This window comes from Streptopelia decaocto (assembly GCF_964273445.1).
Source record: "Streptopelia decaocto genome assembly, chromosome: 1".
NCBI classification, from domain to species: Eukaryota; Metazoa; Chordata; class Aves; order Columbiformes; family Columbidae; genus Streptopelia; species Streptopelia decaocto.
Genome location: NC_138663.1, coordinates 59,815,984 through 59,840,398, shown reverse-complemented (window position 1 = coordinate 59,840,398; position 24,415 = coordinate 59,815,984). Strand labels below are relative to the sequence as shown.

Here is a 24,415-nt window from a genome sequence, read left to right as displayed (position 1 = left end):
TTTAAATTTCATTTGGTCTGAGTCTCAATAATCTCAGTGGCATATTTTTAACTCATAGAAGATAGGCAGGTATAAGAAGTGTAAAAAACTTCTAGAATCCATACGTTCTGCCCAGCCTCGACCAGCTGACAATGTGTGGTGATGGACAGCAGCAGTCACACTTTTAGTTCTGTCCATTCATCTACCAATTCTTCCTTCTATTTATTTTTGAATGTTTAGGCCAATTTCAACCACATCAGACACAAGGATAAAGATACTACCTACCTCCAAGCATGATTAACCAACCTAACATAAAGGAAACAGTGGCTGGGGAAATAAAGATTCAAACCCATGCCCTCAGTGAGACAAAAGCAGTAATATGAGCTGAGCAGGTAGCACCATAAGCATGCCATCCAGCCAGTCACACCTAGCTTAGTAATAGGCATGATGCCGCTTGCTCAGTGAGTAGTTCAATGATACAGAAGAGGAACGATGATGTGGAAAGCAGAGGGAGAAGGGAGAGGATGTTGTGAGCAGCAGGTATTGCAGGGACACGAGGCCACAGGGAACACTGGGGGTTGAAAGGGCTACCTACTGCTATGAAAACAAATCAGCACAGAATCAGGTTTCATTGTTCTGCTGGTCATAGAATGACTCGTATAAAGCTGTGCTTGCATTGAATGAATCACTTCAATATGTACAGAGATATTCTGTTTGTTTGGTAACAGCAGTTGCTGTCCCTGTGACATTATCTCAGCAGTATCAGATTAATCAGATCCCTGCAAGAAGCAGAAAACAGATAAAACTGCGTAGGTTGACAAGATGTCAATACACAAAATTGATAGCTTCTCAGCGGCTTCTGAATGCATAAAATGGTCACGTGCTCAGTAGCTGCTCCTATTATGAAAATCTCTATAGACAGATATGAAGACTATTTCCATGAACATTTAAGTCAGAATCTTTTTTTTTTCCTGGAAAACAGTATTGCAGTATCATGGCAAATACTTTATAATAAAGATTAACTTTGTTAGCTTCTTTTCATTCTCATGAAAACTACAACACAAAGGGAAATTATTTCTTTCAAAAGTAAGATCCTGCAACTGTTACTGCATTCCTCTCAGAACAGCAGATGTGTTTAACTTCAGTATGAGAGTGCTACTTTGTCAATAAGCAGGAGAGACATTGTCTGCTAAACTGTGACGGATGTCATGCTGACTTACAACATGAAAAGAAAATTGAAAACCTCATCATTTAATCGAGCCAGCTAAGGGCTAAGAAAGAATAAATACTTCTGAAAATTGTTATCACAGTTCTTTTTTTTGCCTAACAAGCACAGAAAACCAAAGTAGAGCCAAAACCATGTCACGTATTTGCAAATAGGCCTACGGGTGTGATCCTATTAATCATTATCTGGAAAAAGGACTTTTTTCTAATAATAGAAGTAATCACGCTATTCTGAAAATCACATTAAAAGTACTTCACATCAATGCATCATAAAGAATATTTCAAAGCAAATCCATGTCTCAACCCTCATTACAGGTATAAAAACAGAAGTTAAGGGAAGCTGAATGGGTGTTGCTGACGCAGACTAGTCAGAGACCATCCAGTGCTCTGGGTAACACACTGGGCTGTTTTTTTTTCCCCTCAGATCTTATACTGCATGTTTTGATAAACAGGGTAACATTTTCCAGGGAAAACTGGGAGGAGTGGCTTATTCAGAGGGTACTGGTTAGGCTGGAGAATTGGGTCGATAGAAATCTCATGAAGTTCAACAATAGGAAACTCAAAGTCCTGCACCTGTTCAGCCTGGAGAAGAGAAGGCTCAGGGAGATCTTATCAAGTTATATAAATACCTGAGGAGAGTTATGAAGAAAAGGGAGTCAGGTTCTTCTCATTAGTACCCACTGACAGGACAAGAGGCCATGAGCAAAAAGTTGATACACAAGATATTCCATCTGAATGCAAAAAAAAAACCAAACCAAAACCCACACTCTTTTTTACAGTGAGGGTGGTCAAACACTGGAACAGGTTGTCCAAAGAGATTGTGAAGTCTCCATCTATGGAGATATTCAAAACCTACTGGACACAGTATTGGATAATCTGCTCTAGTGGACGCTGCTTGAGCAGGGAGTTGGACTAGATCTCAAAAGGTCTCTTCCCACCTAAATGATTCTGTGATTTTATAAAAAAATAAATACAGCCACCTTTTCCTCCCAACTTTATTTCAGTCACATTTCAAATGAGCAGAGCAAGCACTACTTACTGCTTTTGAAGAACAGATCTATTGACCTAACCTTAGAAAAGGACTCTAAATTTTGAATCTTGAGTAGACAAGGTAAATGTCTTCCTGTGATTTGTCCAATGTAGCTCACCATCTTTCAGAAACCACCGTGAGCCCCTTGCTCAGGGTTTTAGTTTATCTGCAGAAGGCCAGGCCCCCAGAATCAAAGTGTTCCAGAGCCAAAGTTCATTGTAGATGCAGCCCTCTGATCTGTGTGTAAATGCTCCATGGGTAGAATTGGTATAAATTATGATGCAATCAAATATTACAACTACTGTTCTTCCTCTCAGACCTCTAATTTAACACCACTAAGTATTGCCGAACTAAACATTACTTTGATAATTTGCTTTATCCGTAGTATATAATGAATACCTGATAGTCTTATTTAATATGTACTATTCAAAGCTTGGACTGAAGAGACTTACTAGTTTCCTTTCTGCTTTTCACTGGTGCTTGTCACTATAAATCTGAGTCCTTTACAAACTTCATTGCATTTATTTTAAAAACGTACCTGTGAAGTGATATTTTTGTACTCTCTGCAAAGAGCATTTTTCAGTTTTGGATGTCTAATGTAAAATATTTAAGGCCTTCATTTTTTTCCAAAATGTTTCAGTATTTAAAGCAGACTCTAAAATATTTCATTTGTACCAATAAATGTTTAGTATTTCTAGGGGTCAGTTCCAGAATTTGCAATCACGAATTCCAGAAAAAAAATAATTAAGTTATTACTAATTAATAAAAAATCTGATTTAAAGTACTTGTTTAGCATCAGGGGAGAACCGGAGAATAGGTAAGAGCAATTTTCCAAAACAGTATTCAGCTACCTTATTTATAAAGTCCCTTTGTCTCCTCAAGGTTCTCATCTTATTCTTCCTTTTTTCTTTTTCTTGAAGAAAGGTTCCTGAAGAAAACCACCTACTGTGAAAGCACTGGGACAAGATAAAGCCTACATACTCAGCTTTAATGACCAGAGCCATAACAGTTGATAAGACCAATAAAGAACAGTTGCATGATGGGGCACACAAATATCTGTGTAGAAATGGCAAACTATATGCATATGAATTCATTGAGATTAAAGATTTTCAGCAATCCAGTTCTATGAAGAGAGATTAACCAGCGACAGAATACCATGTTGTTTCCCAAGCATCTACAATAGAACTTGTGCAATGGGACAAAAATCAATTAATACCCACACAAGAGGAGAATCAGGCCAACAAAATTCCCAGATTGATTTTTCTTATAAATCTGTCAAGAGCAGGAAGGCAAGAACATTCTCACTTTTGTGCGCTCCTGCATACAATCCATAATTCAAAATAGTCAGTTGTGTCAATTAGTCTTTCTGCAGCTGAACAACAACTTGTTCTTTGATATCATTCGTATCACAAAAATGAAATGAAAAGGAAGGAAAGGAATCTTGGTTACAATAGTAACCAAACACTCTAAAGTTTTGAATAATCAGATTATCTTTCAGAAATTCAGGATCTTGCTCTGACCTCTTTATCACTAATTTCAAAAAAACAGGTTTTATGCAAGTGAAATACTTTGAATACAAGCCTAGCTTATCTAGTTACTTTTAAATGTTGTTTTTATCATCCACATTTCTTCTATCTCACTTTGCACTTTGTAGCATTTATCCTAATACTTAAAAATGTTTTGGGGGGAACAGTTGGAAATTATTAGCTTTTCCTCTAGGAATGTCTTTTAAGAGACGTCTTTGAGACAATATTACATATGCAAACTATTGCATAGTTTATGTGTCATTTAGCTTTTAAATAATTTCTTTCTCATGCCTAATTAAAAATTGTTCCTTGATTGTCAATGAATGAAAGTATTCTGGATATCATTTTGACATGAAAACTAATAGTTAGTGAAATCTTGTAAAAAATTTGCAAGTAAGACATAAAAGAAAGAACACATGTTTCTAATAGCATAGAATATGCATATTTACATGTACAGTCTAGCAACTAAAAAGTAGTAAAACTATCACCCAACAATGCATCAGAATAAAATATCCAGAATCAAAACCCTCCTCCTTTTTCATGTCAAAATAAAGACTCAATTATAAAGTTCTCACATAGTATAGGTGCCTTCTGAGACTATCACATTCTTTCCAATTCAGGATGCAGAAAAAAACATTTACTACCCAGCCGAATTGCTCTACTACCATACAGGTACATTAATGCTTTCCCTTGTAATTTACAGAGGCAAATTTCAGATGCTCAGCTGTCCGAGACAATGTTTGTCTTCCAACCCTGCACTTCTCTGTCGTGTGAAAGCTGAGAGTACGACTATGCTATAAAATATTAAAATATATGAAGTTACTTAAAAACGCATTTTGTTTTTTGAGGACGAATGTTTTCTGGGTATTTTCTTTCCATATTCTCCAAAGCACACAATTTACAGTGAAAGTTCTCTGAAAAATCTGAAAGTTTGTCATTCAATTTATCCTACTAATAGACAAAAAAGGTATGGTTTGGGGAATATACTATGTAAGTTTAACTTTCATCTCCCAGACAACAGACATTCAGTAAGTTTTGTGTTAGGTTTCCTCATATGTGTTTCTCATATTCCTTGATCTACATTTATTCCCTCCAGATCTCAAATAATCTCACAATATGTACAGCCAAAGAGTAAAAAATACTACAACAGTTTTATGTTACCCTTAAAGAGTATTGCTCCAAACCACCTGTAAAGGCAAATTTTTCTACATAAAGCCTGCAAAGCATTTCTGATTTTCAGATGTTTTCAGAACTGATTTGCAGAACCTCCGTTCTACAAAATGCATAAAAATGGGGAAAGGTCTACCAACCTGTTTGTTATTATGCAGTAATTGCCGAAATGCAAATACTTAGAAGATATCTCACAATATTTTGTTTAAGTATACATCAAAAACGGCTCTATCTGGTAACCGCACCTTAGTTCATTTCAGCTGCACATTCGGAAGCATGTAATTGTTTCAGGCATTATCTTTTTTCTGCACAAAAGGAACTCAGTTAGTTGCAAATTGTAATTTCTGAGCCAAATTCAACACGCTGCGATGCTGTAAGAAGATCTGCAAATTTTAACCATCTTGTCCATTAGAAAACGTAACAATCAACTTGATTATCTAGGCTGAAGCGCAGCCACACTTAGGCCTAGCTATTTTATTCAGAACATCAAACACAAACATCTAAATCTCAAGTAGTTTGTAAGTACCATGATGGCTGAAACCACAAAATTATTTATTTTCAAAATCACAGTTACAATTTAACCAAACCAACCATAGAATTAAAAATAATTATTCATCTCAAGAGATGTATTTAACGGGGGAAAAATGGAAAAGCAGTTATGAAAGACTTCTGGCCACCAGCAGTAAAGCTGACTATAAATGCCTGTCTGCTTAAGAACTGTTTTAATGTTCTTGGCAAATATCTGCAGTTATTGTTAATAGGGGTAGGAACCTTTGAGGCTGCTTAAATTCCAGACCAATGTTTCTTAAACCAAAAGATTTACAGCTCCACACTGTAACATATATGATGCAAGTAACTTGTCTCATATCTAAGAACATGCAAACCATCTCGACAGGACCAGGTTGAAAGCCACTTAGTGGCGCACGCAAGAAGCCTGATACCTGACAACATTGCAGTGCATACCGTTCAGGATTTCAAGATATGGCAACTGGCACTGAAGAAAAACAGTGACAGCTTGAAATCCTGGACAAATTTACACTCCTCAAATTTTGGCTGGATGCAATCCCAATAGTTTACAATATTTCTTTCATGTTTCACTGGTTTCTTTCACGCTTCCTGTGTCATAGGAGCAACAAACTTTAAGGTAAGTGAAAGGAAAAAGCATCTCAAAATTGTTTTGAGGGGAAAACCCTCAACCCCTTTTGCTACTTAGGCTTACAATGAGTATTCCAAGGCCTGGAAAGCACTTGAAGAGAAAGCTTTCTGCAACCGTAATATTTAAAAAAGGCATCTGTCAAGTGGTCTAGCACACCTTTTTTGTTAGTAAATGAATGTCAACAGACCTACTTTTTTAACTGAAAGATTTCCTAAACTCCAGTTTACTACACTACACTGACTAGGCAATATCAAAAGGTGCCAGCAGAATTATGGAACTCAGGAGAGGCTAATCTAACAGCAACCAAAAAAGTCACCAGCCTACAATTTCCTTTTTCAGGAGGTGTACCATAAACCAAGCACACTCTGCATCCTCTACCCAGAACATGTTTTCTTTATATTTTCCAATAGAAATGCCTCTATTCTTAGAATTGTGAGGGCTGGGGTTGGTGGGGGTTAGCATACACCCATACAGCACTTCCACATTACTCTGCTCTTTTGTGGATGAGAGAAAACCAGAATTCCTTAGTGCTTCTGTTGCGGCCCAGTGATGGCACAAAAGCAGCATTGCTGTTGCTAATGACAGGCCATGGGCCTTAGGCTAACTTCACCTTATGTTGCAAGACTCTAGTCTTGGCTTATTAGGCTTGTAAGCTTGCTGTTGACTCCAAAATGGAGCTTGGTGTGAGGTTTCTCACAATGTAGAGTTCAAGTTTGGGATAACAGCAAAAGTCTTGAAAATACAGACACAGGGCTATAAACAACTTGCTGATGGTCCACTACTAGTCTCTGGAAAAGTTTAAACTTTGAGAGCTAGGAGAAGACTGCTTTACACATAAAAGAAAAGAAGGAGCTCAGCAGGAAAAATCCAGATGAACAATGGAGTAAGGGACCTGCTGTGGCTTGGAAAATAATAGTAGTCCAGGGGGCAGATGACAAAGGCTAAGAACAGTCTAGAAATAATGAACTTCTTATGAAAAAGCAACATTTTGAATGTGAATGGTAGGATCATCACAGGAGTCATCACCACAGGACCACTGTGGGACTGTCACAGTGACAAGTGTGCCTCCTGCTGAACTTGCCTTCTTGAAGGACTCTTTCCCTGCCTGCTCCAATAGCCCTAGCTTTCCCTCTCTTCCACCTGCCTAATTCTTCAAGGAGCTTTTAACCTGCCGGCTAATCATCCAGGGCTATGTATAATTTTTGACTAGTTATTTTTCTCTAAAGATAGTTCAAAAGAATGTATGCACATTCCTTTAATTTCATTGACAAACTTATGAAAAAATAAGAAACAAAAGGGTATATTTACCCTTTTCTCTAGAGGCATGTTTACAGTAAGATGTCATTCTTAGCAATTAAAATTATTTACTTAAGTCAAACCATTAGGTAAAAATATTAAAAAGGTAAAATGTCAACATGCAGGCAATCCAGGTTTCACAGTCAATTTCTGTGAAAGAAAATGACCTTGAATAGGATGCACAGTTCCACTCACAAGAGCAGCCTGTAACTGCCACTGGGTAAAAGACTGTCATAATTGCAACATCTGGAAAGAGCAAGAGGCCTTGAGAAAGGCGTGTATCCATGAGACCTGTATCCGTTGTAGGTAGCAATCTAGAAGAAGTGAGTCTATATAGAAAATCCAGAAGTATTTTGGTACTATACTGGAGTGGAAATAGAAGCCTATGGGGAAACAGTAAGAAACAGTCACCAGACACCTGTTGGTTTTTGTAATCAAGGGATGTCATCTAGGAAAGCAGAATCACTGGTAAGAGTAGTGGTTTGAGTACACCCGCCTAAAAAGAAAAAACCAATCCTCTTTTCTTAGACAGCAAGTCTAGAGGGTTAGAAAAAAGGACTATTACAAGCAAAGTTACATATGTAAAGCAGAAAAAAGTTGACAATCAACATGCCTGCCCTTCTCTTCAGGTGTCTGGAAATCAAAATGGAAACACACAAAAGGTAGTTGCAAGTACTTGCAATTTCAAACTGATATAAAGGCAAGGCACAGGCAAAGAAGCATAAATGCGGAAGTGTAAAAATTACAGTTAGCAAGGAACACAAGTGACAACACAGAAATGCTTCATGTTAAAAGAAGAAAGGAAATGTAGGACCTTAGTGGGAAAGAAAAACAAAAACTAAGCTCTATGGAAGATTCAAATACTGAGTTCCTTTTGTCTACTGCCTTCATAAAAATGGTGATATCTGATCACAAACTGATATGTATTAAGTCTGTAGGGCCTGAGGGTAAGTTAAATTTAGTGCGTCCTTAGAGAGCTAGATGAACAATCCATGAATTATCAGTGATCATTTTTGCAAACTGATTATCTTGGAGGTTAGAGAATACCATAGGGCTGTAATGGGGAAACCAGAAAATACATCTTTAAAAGGGCCAAAAAGGATGACCCGGGGAGTCTATATATCAGTGAAATTTATATTCCTACATCTGTGTTAGAACAAACTATTAAAAAGGCAATTTATAAGCGTCTAGAAGATATGAAAGCTGTAAAACAAGAGCTAACACAAATTTGCCAAGACCATGCTTCTGGTGAAACAAAATTATTTCCTCCTCTAACTGAACAGCTTGCTTAATGGTTGCAGCAATAGATACACTAACTCACAACTGTAGTAAAGCTCATCAAAATGTTTTGGTGCTATCTCATGCTACATTTCCATTAGCAACCTCTGGAAAATAAATTATATCACGCTGATATTGTTCAAAACTAAAACTCAGCGTCCATATTAACATTTTATTGTCAAGGCGGAAAACAAGTGGTCACAATTCATCTAACTGACAGCTTAGAAAACAGAATAGAATATGCCCATATGGAATTTGCAAAGGCCAAGCACTTTGTAAGTCAAAAATTATAAGTCAGAATCATCTTGGTACATGGAGAAATGTTTAAAATCAACAATACATAAAAGTGCAAAATAATGTAAGAAATCAAAAGGAAAAATACAGAAGGGGAAAAGAAAAGCTGGGCAGCAGTACAGTGGAAACAGATCTGGTGGTTATAATTATTGTAAACTAAATATTTATCAACTCTGTGATACTATAGGGAAAACAATGCATTTTCAAGGTGCATCAGTCTAATTAGATATTAACTGTTCTTACAGAATTTGCCTTGTTATCGTTAGAAGATGGAACACTTAAGGACCAAATTTTCAAGAATACATTCTTACACACCTGGAAAGTACATACCAGTCATGGAAAACAACACGCGTTGTTCTTGAGAAATCTACTTATTTGCCTGTAGCATCCCTATTACTTCTTGTATCTATGTACATTACGTGTAAATAATAAATTAAAGTTTTGAAAATTTGGGTTTGGATCCTCGTAAGAAAATCCTTTGAAATAAAATTTTATCTACATTTTCCTCAGCAATAATAATTTCAATATAATATTTGCTCATTTAATATTTTAATATACTACTTTCATATTTGCACTTTCAGTTTCTTAATGCACACTTCAGGTTCCTACTCACATTCCCTCTCATGTTTTAATGGTTGTAGTAAATAAGATCAGAAACCACTCCTTAGGTGTTCAAATAAGCAATGGTTAACATCAAAATCAAAACTTGAAAGTAATAAACCAGATACTAATCAGCATAACAGAAAATTACTGGAATAGACTTTTCTCAAACTAAGGTGTATCAATTGATATGTAGTAACACATAATCTTGTCAGCCTTACCATTAATTACTGGGGTATAAACAACAATTCCAACTAAGTTGGGATCAGATACAGTTGTGTCCAGAATAAGGCCACCAATACTGAAAAACAAAGTACAATATTTAGAATAAGGCAGTTAATCAGTATTTCAAAACCTTTTTAGCAATCTGTCTTAGAACACCTCTAAGCCACAGTTTTCTTCTCAATTCATCTTCCCCGCCAGCATTACCTTGTTCTCAGCTACAGACTAACATTGCTATAGTTATTTATATATTAAAAATGACTTATTATATATTGTTTCCCTGAAAATAAGCCCTACCCTGGAAATAAGCCCTAGCATGATTTTTCATTATTTTTGAGGATTCTCAAAATATAAGCCCTACTCCAAAAATAAACCCTAGTTACAGTTAATTAAAAAGTCAATTTAGATAGTGTCCAGGTAGCTATACATATAAAAAAGTAATACGTTTTAGAGCAAAAATTAATATAAGACCTTGTCTTATTTTGGGGGAAACAGGGCAACAATGACTATAGAATTTCAGCCAATCATTCCACTTTTAAGATTCATGGTTTTCATATGACTAAATAATCTCTTAGATCTGTGTGCAATCTTGACTGGAAACTGTGGGAGATGAACAGCTCAGCATTTCTTTCATTTGATCCAGCAGGACTCTGCTCAGTCCTTGCCACAGGCTACTGCTGCCCCCTTGCCTCATTCCCACCTGGGACTTAACTTTGTAACTGTCTCATTTTGAGAAGATTAAAGTTGATTGACGCTCTAGAGGCTCCTTAAATGTTTTTTTTTAAGTACAATCAGGTGTTAAATAAGATATATAGAGGCATAGGGTGACTATCACGATGAAGCAAGACAAATGGACTCACCTGCTTATAACCATGGCAGTTATAACAGGCTCCCATCCTGAATGGAGAACAGTTCTGGTAGCTGGGTGTTTGGCAGCTATGACAATCCCCATCGGAGTCAGAGCCAAAAAAAAGGCACCAACCAAAGGAGATACATAGTAATATGTCTCTAAAATAATAATATAGAAAAACAAAACAAAACTGGTTTACTTTCAAGACATTCCTATAAGTTTTTCCTAATTTAGAACTCTAAATTACAATCAACATCACACAGCTGAGGAATTCTAAGTCTTTATCACTACTGTACCTAAAGATTCAAGTACTGCACTAAACAACATGGTTTATTTCTGCCATCTGTGATCACTGTCTCCCATCTTCTCAAGGACAGAACTATCTGTTCAAAGTAGGAATTTTGAAGAGGACTGTTATAGTATGCTTTATGATAAAAATGCAATCAGTATGTGGAATATAAAACATTATTTTGCAACACATCTACCAAAAAAAAGAAACAATATGTTGAAAATGCATTTTGTTTATACACAAATTCACAGCATATGTACACCTCCTTCTTTCTGAAGCACACATAATATGGTAATCTTTCCAGAAATAGCATACCTAAAGTGACGCGAGCACAATATGTAATATTGAGCCATTTATATCGGTAGTTCAGCTGTTCTATAACCAATCTGAGTCTGAAAATTCACAGCCGCAATTCTGCTTCTGTCTCCCGGTTCACCTACCCATCAGAGCTGCATCCTGTTTCACAGGAACACAACTTCCAACAGCAGTGAGTACCATCATAAAGCTGAGCTACGAAGGCAAATGTCTGCCTCCACAGAAAGAATACTATTTTTTTTTTTGATTACTTGGTTTTATAATCCCATCCACACAGAAGCTATTACAGTGATCTAAGACTGCCTAACTCAACAGTGAGGTAAATAATGGAAAATTTATCCTAATAGCAAATATATGTATATAAACTAGGCAAACATTCCACTTTTATAGATATTTAGTTTTATGAGAAATGTGATTATGTATTTTATGTTAAATACTTTCTTTTTCCTAAACTTTCAAAATTAGGACAAGTCTTAATGCAAAATATATTTTAAATTAACAGGTTGAAGAAGTTAATGTAGAACACATGAACACTTTACCAAAGACTAATATTTAGTATATAAAAGAAGTATTATCACCCCTGTATTATGGCTTACTACAAAGGCTGCAAATTCAAGCAATAACTACTTTGATGTTATCTCGGTGGAGCTAAAATTACTCCTGGAAGAATTGCTGTAGAGTTTTTAGAAGTTACCATCCTTCTGCATTGACTGATAACAACCTCTGCAGCAGAGCCAGCAGAAGAGATAGTAAGATAACTTGGACTGTGTAAGCTTAAAGTAGAAAGCTATTAGAATGAAAATGAGACAAAGCCCAAAACAGAAGTAATTTCTTCCTTTCTTTTTTAACTATTTTACAGTATATTATCTCCTTCTTCCTCTTTAGTGTCTTTTTTCCTCCTTTCTCCTCGTTCTGTGAACTAAGGTGGGCCTAACGTAAGGCGTTCTTTCTCAAAAGACTACACAAAATATGTGATTCCTGTATTTGATAATTACAGCTTTGTTTTATCAAACTCAATAAAAAAGACAAAAACGTACTGATACAAAGTTCTTTAACTACTTACTGCCTGGGTAAAGACAATCTTCCCTAAACTTGCAATGAAGAAAGATCCCTGTATGCACTAAAATTGGTCACATGGAAAGGCATCATTCATTCTACATCTATTTATTTAGAATTTTGAAACTTCCCTCCTTTTCTCCTCTCTTTTTTTGTTTTCCCCAAGACATAACTCATCCTGTATTCCTGCTACTTTTTTTTCTCCTTCTCCGTCTGTTGTTCTCACAATGAAACAAGGTCAGGCATTACTATCTACCAGATGCCAAATAACTGATTTAAAGGTTAGAATGAGAGAAGAGCTTTAATGTAGTATATTTAGTAAAAGATAAAAGGTCACAAAATAAATTCTAAGTCTTTGCCACATTTTTTAAGAGGTTGCCCATTTTATTAAAATATAAAGTCTGCTGGTCAGCAAAGATCCTCTGTTGCAAACTTAACATTGAGCAGCAAAATACAGACGCAATGGTGAGCATTATCCTACTCAATCACTAATTTTTGAAATTCTTTCACTTGTACATCAACAATTACCCCACTGTACTACTCATTACAGGACTTCTACCAACACAGGAAAGTTCAAAATAGTATGCCTTTCACAATAATTTCTTTTTTTAATCCCCCTAACAACTCAAAGAACTTGTTAGAATGTGTTGATGAAAAAAGGAAGAGTATTTAACTACCAGCACCAATCTCCAAGCTTGAAGACCTAGTCCAGTAATGTAGTCCAAGAACTCACACACACAAAAAGTACACATAGGTAAAACTGAAATCAGTCCAGCAAATGAACAAAGAATACTATCCAAGAATTATTTAATAGGTAACTTTTAAATAAATAATAGCTATGTAAAATATAAAATATACATACACATGTCATCCTGCCACAGAAGTGCTTTGTAAGTTAAAAAAAAATGAAAAAAAATAAGAAGACATCTTGCTAGTGTACAATGATTCATGAATTGTAACAAAAATAAATGTAATTTATATCTGCAGTGCAACAGGACCATTTGAGAGGTCAGGAGGCAGCCAGAAGCAAGGGTAGCTTTACAAACCTTAGAAAACATGACTAACCCGTGGCTGATTATCAAACCTTTCACTACTTGAATTCAACATATTTTAAGTTAGTTAACAGCAGCTACAGGAAAAAAGCAAATATGCATCTATAAAACAATATAAGCTGTCATATTTGCAGCAAACAAAGTTAGATGAACTTTCCAGAAGGTAAATATGTGTTTTATAGCAATAAAAGCAAAGTGAATAGTGATATAAAAGACAATGACATGAAACAAAATGCAACCAATGTGGTAGTTTTTTGTTTTGTTTGTTCTGTTTTGTTTTGTTTTACCCACTAAGACAGGACTTCCAAGACTGCTCAGCAATAGCTGAGCTTTGTTCCTTTGAGTCAACAGCAACTGAGAGGAGTTAATTTTTTTGGCCTTATTGTTCAACACTTTAGTATGTATAAATGTCTTAATTTCACCATGGAGAAAAGTACAGAGAAAATTTACAAAATACATTTCATTCCTGAGTTCTTTAAATGGAGTTGGTAACAAACTGGATTATAAAAGCTACTTCTTCGTTGCAATATTGTCATAAGTTTCTTCATGAAAAGAACAAAAGCCAGGAATGGATCTTAGGAGTGGGGAATCTCCAAGGACAGAACACTGCTAGAGCTTAGAATTTATTTTTTTTTAAATTTCTCCTATGATAATATACTAGATTCTCTATAATATACGAGATTCTCTGTTTTAAAGTGCTAGAGAAAATTACAAATAAATAGGCCACCAATCATTCCCACACTGCTAAAGGAGGAGGAAATCAGGTATATGTATTAATCTGTTTACAAATTTTAGACCAGATAACTGAAATTAATCCTGTCCAGGTTTTTTAAGGCAAAAACGATGTAAAAATTAAGGCAAGGCAGCTGCTCCCTACCAGAACTTCAAATTCTATTGCCTGTCAATTAAGTTTAATTAAAACCAGAACTATAGCAGCAATTAATAGTTTACAATTACATTACAGAATCTGTCACAAGTGAGTAATGATAGATTCCAGCTACCTACAGGACCAGTGAAACTACTCAGCTCCAGTCTAACTCTTGGCAACAGAGTGCAGGACTGTTTTTAGCTATGGGTGACTCTACTTACAGAACACCTCATTATAAGACATTAAACTTGAGATGCATCTTTTAAGGAAGGGTGGGCCATCTTCCTTTTCATATTTAAATCACAGAAGAAGAAAATGTATACTGCAATAGCTGGAGAATGGGAAGAGGGAATAAATGACTTGTCTTTTAGGGCTCACTTCACTCCATTTTTGATAGATTTATAGCAGGTAGCTTACATCGTGAAAGGAATCTCTCTCAATCTGGCTGTATTATAGAATTTGTACCATCCCACAGTGGAAGATCAACTCCTAAGAGCAATCAGCTCTTCGATGAACTTCTGACTGTGACCTTAAATTAAAAAAAGAAGGGAAAAGGAAAGAGACAAGGATCTCAACTGAGTCCTTACTGATCTTCATTTATTATAGTTTAAGCCCTTGTCCCTTTTAGTAAACAGTGATATAAATTAATCTTCTAGTTCAGAGAACTCAGATGCTTAAAGTTTTACTCCTTGCGCAGGGTTATCTATTGTGACATACTGTTCAGTGCAGTCCCACTGAAAACAATGCAAGCTCCAGTAGGAATCAGAGGTAAATTGGAAACTTACTACTTCAAAGCAACTGATAGGAACCTGAAAATAATAATGTGAATCACCCAATTTGGCTTATCAACCCAGATCTAACATGCACGGGAGACAAATTCATATATTTCAGCCACATTCTATGAGAAGAAAAAAAAAAAAAGGAAAGCTTTAAGCAGTCTTTGGATCATTACTGACAAATGACAAGCAACACGGACCCCCACACTTAATACACTGAGTCTTTCTATTCCAAATCATCCCCCGTTTTCTGATGGAGGAACCGCAGCCGAGTCCCAGCGACGGTCCCAGGGTGCCCTCTAGTGCTTTCCTCAGTTGGGTAACAACCATCCACAGAGATGGTTCTTTTGAAGTTGTTAACGCAGAAAGAACTGTTAACCTTTTGCTATTCAAATTGCTGTGTTTGATGGCTTTGCCATTATTTTTAAAACACTCGGATGAACTTTTAAGAAATGGTATATATGATGGTGGCCAGACAAGGTGTTTCATTTGGCCTTAGCCTAGGTAAAAACGCTACACTCCTTTTTGCATGCCTCTTCCGGGTGTGCCACAAAGCACCATATCAAACCAGAGGCCGAGCACAGCTGTACAGCTCTGTTACAGACAAGCATAAAGCTTGTACATAAATCATTTCCCCACTTCCAGTCTTGTTATCTGAAAAAAACTCTTTCCCCGCAGAGAGCTGCTAGAAACTTACACTCCTGTTTAAGTACATTTGAGCAGTTAGGCTAATAAATCATAGCAGGAAACAGTTAATTCAGAATACAGTGCAGAGGTGAATCCCACCTGCTTCATTACTAGCCCATAAACTGTGGGTTTCTTTGCAACATTTCCATTGTGTTTGTTATTCTAGCATTGAGAAAGGACAGAAAGAACATAAGGACATCTGTGCTGAGTGAAGCCAAAGGTCTCATCTAGTCCAGTATCCTGTGTCTGACTATGGCCAGCAGTTCAGGCTTGTGGAAAGAAGAAAATGACAAGTTTAGAGCGATGCTGCTTCCTGTGTGCTCTGCCAGTTTCTGCTGCTGTTTGCCTCAGGGATTTCATCACTCAAATTTCTGTCTGCATCCGCCTGTTCAATACTCCTTAATGGATTCTTCTCTGATTAACTTATGGAAAGATTTTCTAAAATCACTTTGGTCCTCTTAATACATTATGGCAGGAAGTTCCACGTCCCAATCACATATTGTGTAAAAAGGTTTCTTTAATTATTTTTGTAACCTGCTGCCTAATTGTTCTATGAATGCTGCTCCTCTGCCATTCAGAGTTTTGTACACCTCTCCTGAGCTGAAGCTACCCCATACTTTTATTCCTTTTTACAATTTCATAGTTCAAATATGTGCATCTTGGAAACCACACATTTCCAAGGGCTTTGTGGTATGTTCTTACTTTGGAAAGACTCTGTTTCCTAAGAGAAAGAAATAAAAAGATGTTGAAAAAAATATAAAAGGCAGAAGCAGCCATTATATCACCAAAAGATAAGTATTTCCAGAAGACCACGTAGAAAGAAAACTGGAAGTAACTCTTGGAAGTGAACTCGAGCGCACTAATCGCTCCCCCTACACATGTGCGGGATTTGCTTTTCAACTGCTGAGTAAAATGTGAGTGGCTGTGACAGCTGTAAAAGGATCAGTTCAAACTGGCCCTACTTCATTTTTTATTCCTCCAAGATATATTAGGCCACCTGTAACTAGACGCGTAAATTTCTGGAAATGTGTGAAAAGAAGATCTAAGTCCAGGTTTCCTTCCCTGTCTTCTTTTTGGGGTTTAGTGGGTTTTTTTGTGTGTTTTTTTGTTTGTGTTTTTTTTTTGTGTGTGTGTGGTTTTTTTTTTTAATTGTTTTTTGTTTGTTTTAGATGAATTTTTAAAAATTTTTAAAACAAAAAAAAGGCATGTTTGAGTAGAAACTGAAGTATTACCAGTAATTAGTTATTCCTTTAAAAAAAAAAAATTATCTCTAATTTATATACAGCATAGGAAGCAGCACTAGAAATATTCACAAAATAATATATATTGTTTATTTACCAATGACAAATGTAGCTACTACTAAAATCCAGCTACTATTAAAATACCAGCACATGTAAATAAGTTTTGCCCGTGACCACAATTCAAAAACAGTGGAAAGGAGTAGAGGGTGCTGTTGAAAAACCGTCAGACTCAGTATTAATGATTTACTGAGTTTGAGTCATATGGGTTCAACATGGGCAATTCTATAGAGAACATTACAATGCAAATACATAAGAAACTACTATTTGTAGGGAAAAGCATTAGGAAACAAATGAAAAAAAAAAAAAGGTGTATTCATTACAATGTAGTTTACGAAGCAAAATTTTTAAAACCAAAATGAAGTTTGAACTATAGGGCCTAAGTTCCTTAGAAACTTCATTTAAAATACCGACTAGTTAACATTTAAAGTCTGAAGTCTAGCATTAATTATTTTAAATCAGACACAGTCCTGACTAGAATAAATTTTAATCATAACCCTAGCTCAGTGTTAACCCAAACTGGGCAACCTCTTCCAGCTGCACACCTACCCAGACTAGCATAAACCCTAATTTTGAACTGAATTCCAATCAAACATATAAATTGTTGGGACCTGAAATCTATTGTAAGTAGAATAACTCAGTGTTCCAGTCTGGTAAGATTTCTGGGCATAGCAATAAATCTAGATAAACAGTCTCTAATGAGCTAAACTCTAATTATTATCCCATTCCTAGCATTAGCTAGAAACATCAAATTCCATGAGAACAGACACTTTCTCTCTGTTCTTCTCATCAGGAGAAAAGAAAAAAGTTAAAAAAAAACTTTACTAATGTCTTTTTCACTGTAAGTCTATAAACTTCCTTAAAAGAAGTATCTAAAGGATGTGTTGAGAAATAAGTTATTAAAATATAATATAAAGTATTTAATTATAGTTATGAAATAAGCAATACCATTTAAGTTTTAGCAAAAATATAGAAAATATTTTAAGTCTGTATTGCACACTGCCACATTTAAGCTGACATAACTTCAAAACTTTCTTAATATGAAAAATCAAATACTGAAATTATAAAATCATCAGTTGAAAACTAAGAAACGAAATAGCAAGTGACACCAAGGTAGCTTGAGTCTTATTAGAAGCCTTTTCTGACTGATATCATAATACTTACACAGAACAGCTCAAATTTTTACATAAAAAGGTTTGAACAATGAGCACAGACGTAAAGAATATATGCGGTGATATCTACATGTTCGGTAATATGATTATGGACAATACAAAATTTGGCCTGTGGTATACTATGCTGTAATTGTGCACAGTTGTGTCTTTTAAAACATGACATACTTTAAACAGTTTCTTTGGAGGGAGTCAGTTGCACCAATAATTTAATTTTAAATATTGTTCTCAACATTCCCTCTTGTGAGAAAATGTTTTCACACTTTTTGTTTCTTCATGAGAGATGAAGAAATACAAAGAAAAAGATTGGTTTTTGAGTTCCTCGTTCCCATTTTCCAAGCTCACATCTCCTTTGTGACAATCAAGCATTTCATTGCATCAGCTACTATCTAAGCACGATTCCAATAATAATAACCATAGGCATATTAATTTTTAGCAGACATCGTGATGATGAACCTTGTTCAGTGCTCTGCTCCTTTAAGAGAATAGGATTTAGACAGTATGGATCCTAGAAATCAGAAAAACAGTTTCAAAGGGATGACAGAAACATGCAAATAACTAGTAGAAGAGACGGACTGCAGACTGAAAAATAAAGTCATTCATAAGAAAATTAGTTTGGAGCTGTTTATGTGTAATTCACCTGTTCATAGCTATTAGTGGGAAAATAAGCAAACAGCCAAAAACTGTCCTCAAGAAGCCAGACAGAATTCACACATGAAGTAGGATTAGATCTTTGGCCTTTGCAGTCAGTAGTCAGAAGGCTTCCCCTTTGCTGTTCAGCTATTCAGAGTGGTTATACCTTTTTTCATCTTTTGTGGCAGAAAGTGCTGTTCTGAAGAAAGCTATAGCTAAATTAGCAGATTTATGTTTGAAATACAGTCACCATATTTATAAGACAAAACAAAACAAAGGCAACAGAAGAGAGTAGGGCCATTATTTGGCGAAGCTGGAAATGGTTATTTCATTTACTAAAAAGCAGAAGGAAATGCTGGTAAAATCAAGCACGGGCACAGGAAACAGTAGGTAGACATGGAATTCCCACACTGGGAGGGAAGGAAGTGATAGAAAATAGCTGAGGAAACTGGCACTGGAAGCTGGAGTAGCGAAGATGAGGAAACGAGGTATTGCAATGGGAGCTGGAAAGCACTTGGAAGGAATCAGAAGGAAGCTCACAATAGTCTTTGCATAAATCATTTAAGTCATAGCAATCACAAAGCACAAATAATCTAAAATAAGGCTTCACTTATTTGAATACAAGTTGTAAACTTGCTTTTGTTAGTTTAAGTACTTAAATTACTGTTATTTTGATTTCTGGGAATGGCTGTAGCTCAAGATATATTTGAATGTTGCCTAAAACCACACCCTGACCAAAAAAATTCTCAAAGCAGAGCTCCTCTCTGAGTAGCTGATCAAGACAGCAAATTTAACTCCTTCTCCTTAGTGCAAGGGGAGAACAATTCAAAAGGGCTCTGGGAAGCAAATATTTGATTTAGAGTGGGCATTCAAAACTTGGATGGAGACAGCTTCCCTCCCCTCCCAGAAGGCAGAATAAATTCAGCAACTCCAGTTTCTAATTCACATTTAGACTGACTGTGATACTGTAAGGGTCTTTCAGATATTAGTAAATTGTGCCAAGATTATGGTTAGTGACTTCTATCATCCTAAAAAAGATCATGGCATAATGTTGTAACCTAAGATTCATCATTCGACAGTATAAATGTTGACAAAAAAGTCAGTCAGACTAAAAGGTTTTCTAAACCTCTCCCTCCCTGTCATCTCCCCACCCTCCTAACCTAAAAGAGATTTCTATGGAGACATATACATTAAGAAACATACTTACCAAGGCAAGTATAAAGACCCTGACTTATCCATGCTAGTATAGCAAGAGTGATAAGATCTCCAAAACTTGCTGCTATAGGAGTGGCGACATTGTCAGGATTAATACCAGTCTTCTTTGACCCAACAATAACTCCAACCATTATTATTCCTAGAATCAATAAAGACAGTACAGTAACCATATCTACTGTTGTAACTCCACAGAAAATTCCAAGCTAATGACACTTTCAGACGTGGTAAATACGAACTAAGTGCTTTTGCCCTAGGATGATTCTTCTTTCCACCTGACGTCTATATCTTTAAGTTTTAGCCATTTTTTAAAACTAGGTTATATATTAATAAAAATAAAACACACACACACAAAATCAAGAAACATCTGTACAATGAACTATTTCATCTCTGATTAGAATTAGCACTAGTGAAATTTTAAATGAGCCATTTCCTGAAGAAAAAAATACGCAGTGTATTATTTCTACACACTATTAAGTTTAGCTGACTGAAATTTAAATTACACTAGGCTGAAAACAACATAAGATTAAATACTTCAACATCGCATATTGCGCAAGATTTCCAGTCATGGACTTACCACCGAAAGTCAAGACGCTACACCAACATATAGGAATGTTACTTGCTATGGAGTTAAAACATTTTAAATTCAGGATGTTGGTTTCTACTTTTTTTTTTTTTCCCTATAAACAGCAACACTAACTTTGTAAGAGGCATTTCCCTGCAGAATGTAAGTAGCTACTAAAACTAAAATACACAATGTTATTAACAATCTTCTTTGACATAAATGAAGTAATTTCCCTCTTATCATATAATATACATAAGAGTTTCAACTGTGTATACTACAGTGTATACCACAATTTTAAAGAATTTTTTAAAAATTGGTTATTATAACTTTCATGTATTTTAGGCTACATTAGGAGTTCACTTTCAGAGAAACTGCCTAAAGAGTTACACTCTATTAAATTTTCAAAAGAAAGAAATTAAATGATCCTGTAGGATCACAGTATTTCATAAGCACCTGTTTCATGTGTAGGAGGATAAAGCTTAGAAAGTAATTTCCTGTGCTGGCCCATCACCAGATAACAACAAAAGTTTCTCTTCATGTCCAAATTATACTTGAGAAGCAGAAAAAATGCATTCATGTTCCCCAGTTCTCTTGCTGCTCTTTATTATACGAATGATCAAACTCAATGGCTCTGTAGTCACTAAAAAATAAGTGTGCTCTTAATTCCATACAAAACTTTTAACAATTTTGTAATTTTCACATAAGTAAGCATATCAAATTAGTAAAAAAAAAAGGAAGTTAAACATTTTACCTGACTACCGACTATGTATTTTTATCAAGAATGAGTCACAATTAGAGGCATCTTTTTCCCCCCTCATGTTAATTAAGTACCACCTTTTATGCTTAAATGTTTCCTGACAACTGGGAAGATTAAATTCATCATGCTATATGGCTCCAGACAGACATTGGCACTGTTTGTAGAGGGGGACTTGAACCTGGCCCAAACCCTTCACATAACAAGCCAATTAGTTCACTTCAGATACAAAGCAGAGCACAAACTAACAAATAAGCAGTATGGGCCTCCATGAAGTTTGGATTCAGCTGAGCTATTGTCCGGGCTCACTTGAGCTTAATTACAAATAAGTTCTACCTGTTTAGTACTAAGAATATATTTTGTACATTCATGAATATAGAAAGCAGTGGAGAAAAGTTCTCCATCATATTACGTAAAACCTAAAAAACCCCATACCTTTTGTTTTAGATATGCTCAGGAGGGTCATGCAATATGCAAGCCTCCATGGAAACTGCCAAAGGGCATCCTATCCTCAGCTATGTTTCAGGTGTACTATACCTCGCTGGATTTAAATTTTTAAGGAATAGCAACATCACATATATTCAGCATTCACAGAAAACGAAATTACTGTTAAAAGTAACATACATACTCCTTTTACCTTGTAAAAGGGAAGCTATGAAGGCAGTTGCTACGCTGCTAGAGCACAGAAGGATTGAATGGTCAAAGCTGTATTTGCCCTCTGGAATCCATCCCAATATAACTGCTGCCACTGCTGCCAGAAAACCAACTACTGTTGCCTGAACCTGGAAAAGAAAGAGAAGGCGAACAATTCTTAAACCAGATAGATTTAGGAGGACTACAAAACCATTTTCTGTTATTCCTTCCTCCTATCTACATTTATTTTCAAGGTGTAAAGAGAGCATGCTCACCCATTTTGTAGAGATGATGATAATCTTGGATGATCAAGCAAAATCTTATGCCAGCAGAAGAGGCTTTACCAGCATTTCAGAGACTCAAGAATAGTAGATGTAAAATCAGGGAAAAGAGCTGAGGATTTGTGAGGACCCAAAGCTGAAACGTCTAAAGAGGCTCCTAAGCCACTTAAAAGAGCTAAGTCACAGCATAAACATTTCCCCTATTATTTGAACATGTTGTATTATAACATATGAACATGAAATAGTTATGAATCATAAGAAAGAGTTGCACAGAACAAACACTCCTTTCCTCAAACGACCCAGCTATTTAAAATATTGATTATTATTCAAAAGCTCTATCACATATTTCCTTTAAACATTGAATCCAATGCAAACACAGTACTGAAAATATTTGAGAGGTCAAATGTAAAATGTTTTGCCAAATCTGAAATTTTTTGCTAATCATCCTCAGATTCTCTCTCAGAAAAATTAAAATGCAAATACACTTGGTACAGTCACAAACAATACTTTACCTCTTTTTCTGATAAATATAAGCTCATATTGGTTTAGAGAAGAACTACACTGTTCAAAAAAAAAAAATCAGTCATGCAAATATTTTATGTCAAGTATAAGACAGTGTAGTAGAACTAGTTGCCCAATAACACTGTCCATCTCCATACCTACCAATGCTTCTGGTGGATTTTCTCAATAACTTCACTCACTTCCAAGAGTAAATCAAATAAGCCCATTATATTTACCTGTTTTAAGGCCAAATTGCCAATTATTAGATTCCACTTCTCAATGGGAGAATCCATTTTTCCAACATTTACCTGTCAAAATTACAAAATAATTTCAGGCATTTCGTATTTTGTAATTAAAATTGTGTTACTTGAAAACACACTAACAAGGCAGAAACTCACAAATAATTCAACTCATACAAAAAAAGAGACATTTTGAAAGCAAGTTAAAACCAAACTATACTTCTTTTCAAGTCAAGTATTGCTGTTGATTTTAGATTGTACTTACAGCATCTATCCCAAAGTAGTTAAACTTGATGCAGTTTACTGCATGTAGTGCAGTGTACTGTGCAAGATATACAAGCCACCTTCCATTCCAGGAATGTCCAAGCACCACCAGTGATTAGATCAGTGACTGGAAGGGAAACTTCTCAGTGTTCAGTCACTTTAGACTGAACTTGTATCCATGGGCCTTAAATTCTATGAGCCAATAGAAAAATGTGTAGATGCAAGAGTATGTGGACACACACACACTCTCCTGCAAGTGTGTTAATTGACTGCAATGACACTACTTGCATAGAGAAACTCCAAGTGCATAACGAAGATCAGAAACTACATCTAATACTGTTTAGTAGTCTAACTTCTCATTTCTACAATACAGCTAGAGACTTATGATGCTGTAAATGATCTAAGTCCAGTCCTAAGGCAATATCTGGCAAGACAGCAAATAAATTATTGTAAGAAATTAAAAAGTACATACATATTCTTCTGTAATGTATCTCCTACTTCTTTTTTTGAGTTAGAGGACAAGATCTGAATAACAGTACATACCACTGCAGTATATATTTAAAATAATTTCCCTTTTGAGCTAACTGAACAATTTCTAAAATGTGGAGCATAAATTTTATTGTATTTTTTTCCCACAGAGTACTAATTTTTAAGATAACATGCTTCTCAAAACAGATAAAGTCTTAATGTATTTTTTTCCTCTTTTGCTAATTTCTTTCCAATTGGTTTTACTTCCATTTCTTATCCACTTTTTTCATTTTGTGATAGTAGTTTGCAAGGAACAAAGTATTAAAAGAAATGCTAACTTTAAAACTTAAAAATACAATAAGACACTTTATCTCAATCTACACTATAAATATTTTACAGTGTTCAAAATGCAGTCAAGGCTCCACAAACACATGCATTAAGTTTAGATATTACAACAATATTTAAGGAAGTGCAGATAAGAATCTCCTTTGCATCCTTCTTAAATATATATTCTAAATGAACAAAATGGCATGCTATGGAGAGCTTCACTTTTTTTTTCCTTTGAGAAGTTTTTGAAAAATATCAAAAAAATCCCTATTTAATCAGTAATGTTGAAAAATGCTTGATCCAGCCTAAAAGTGAGCTGCTGCCAAATGGCATAGTTCTTCTCTTCCTTACTATCAACTACATGTTCACCTTTTCTTTCTTCAGATCTACCAACTCCACAAGT

General features: G+C 35.5%; 1 protein-coding gene across 1 annotated transcript in view; it reads right to left on the bottom strand.

Moving 5' to 3' along the window:
• SLC41A2 (solute carrier family 41 member 2) overlaps window positions 1-24,415 on the bottom strand; it is a 56,099-nt gene that overhangs the window by 17,229 nt on the left and 14,455 nt on the right. Inside the window, exons 4-8 of the mRNA XM_082076317.1 lie at window positions 22,951-23,022; window positions 21,937-22,081; window positions 19,976-20,122; window positions 10,636-10,783; window positions 9,775-9,854 (exon numbers count right to left, since the gene is read on the bottom strand). Of these exons, the coding sequence (XP_081932443.1) occupies window positions 9,775-9,854; window positions 10,636-10,783; window positions 19,976-20,122; window positions 21,937-22,081; window positions 22,951-23,022 (592 nt within the window). The remainder of the gene's footprint in view (window positions 1-9,774; window positions 9,855-10,635; window positions 10,784-19,975; window positions 20,123-21,936; window positions 22,082-22,950; window positions 23,023-24,415) is intronic.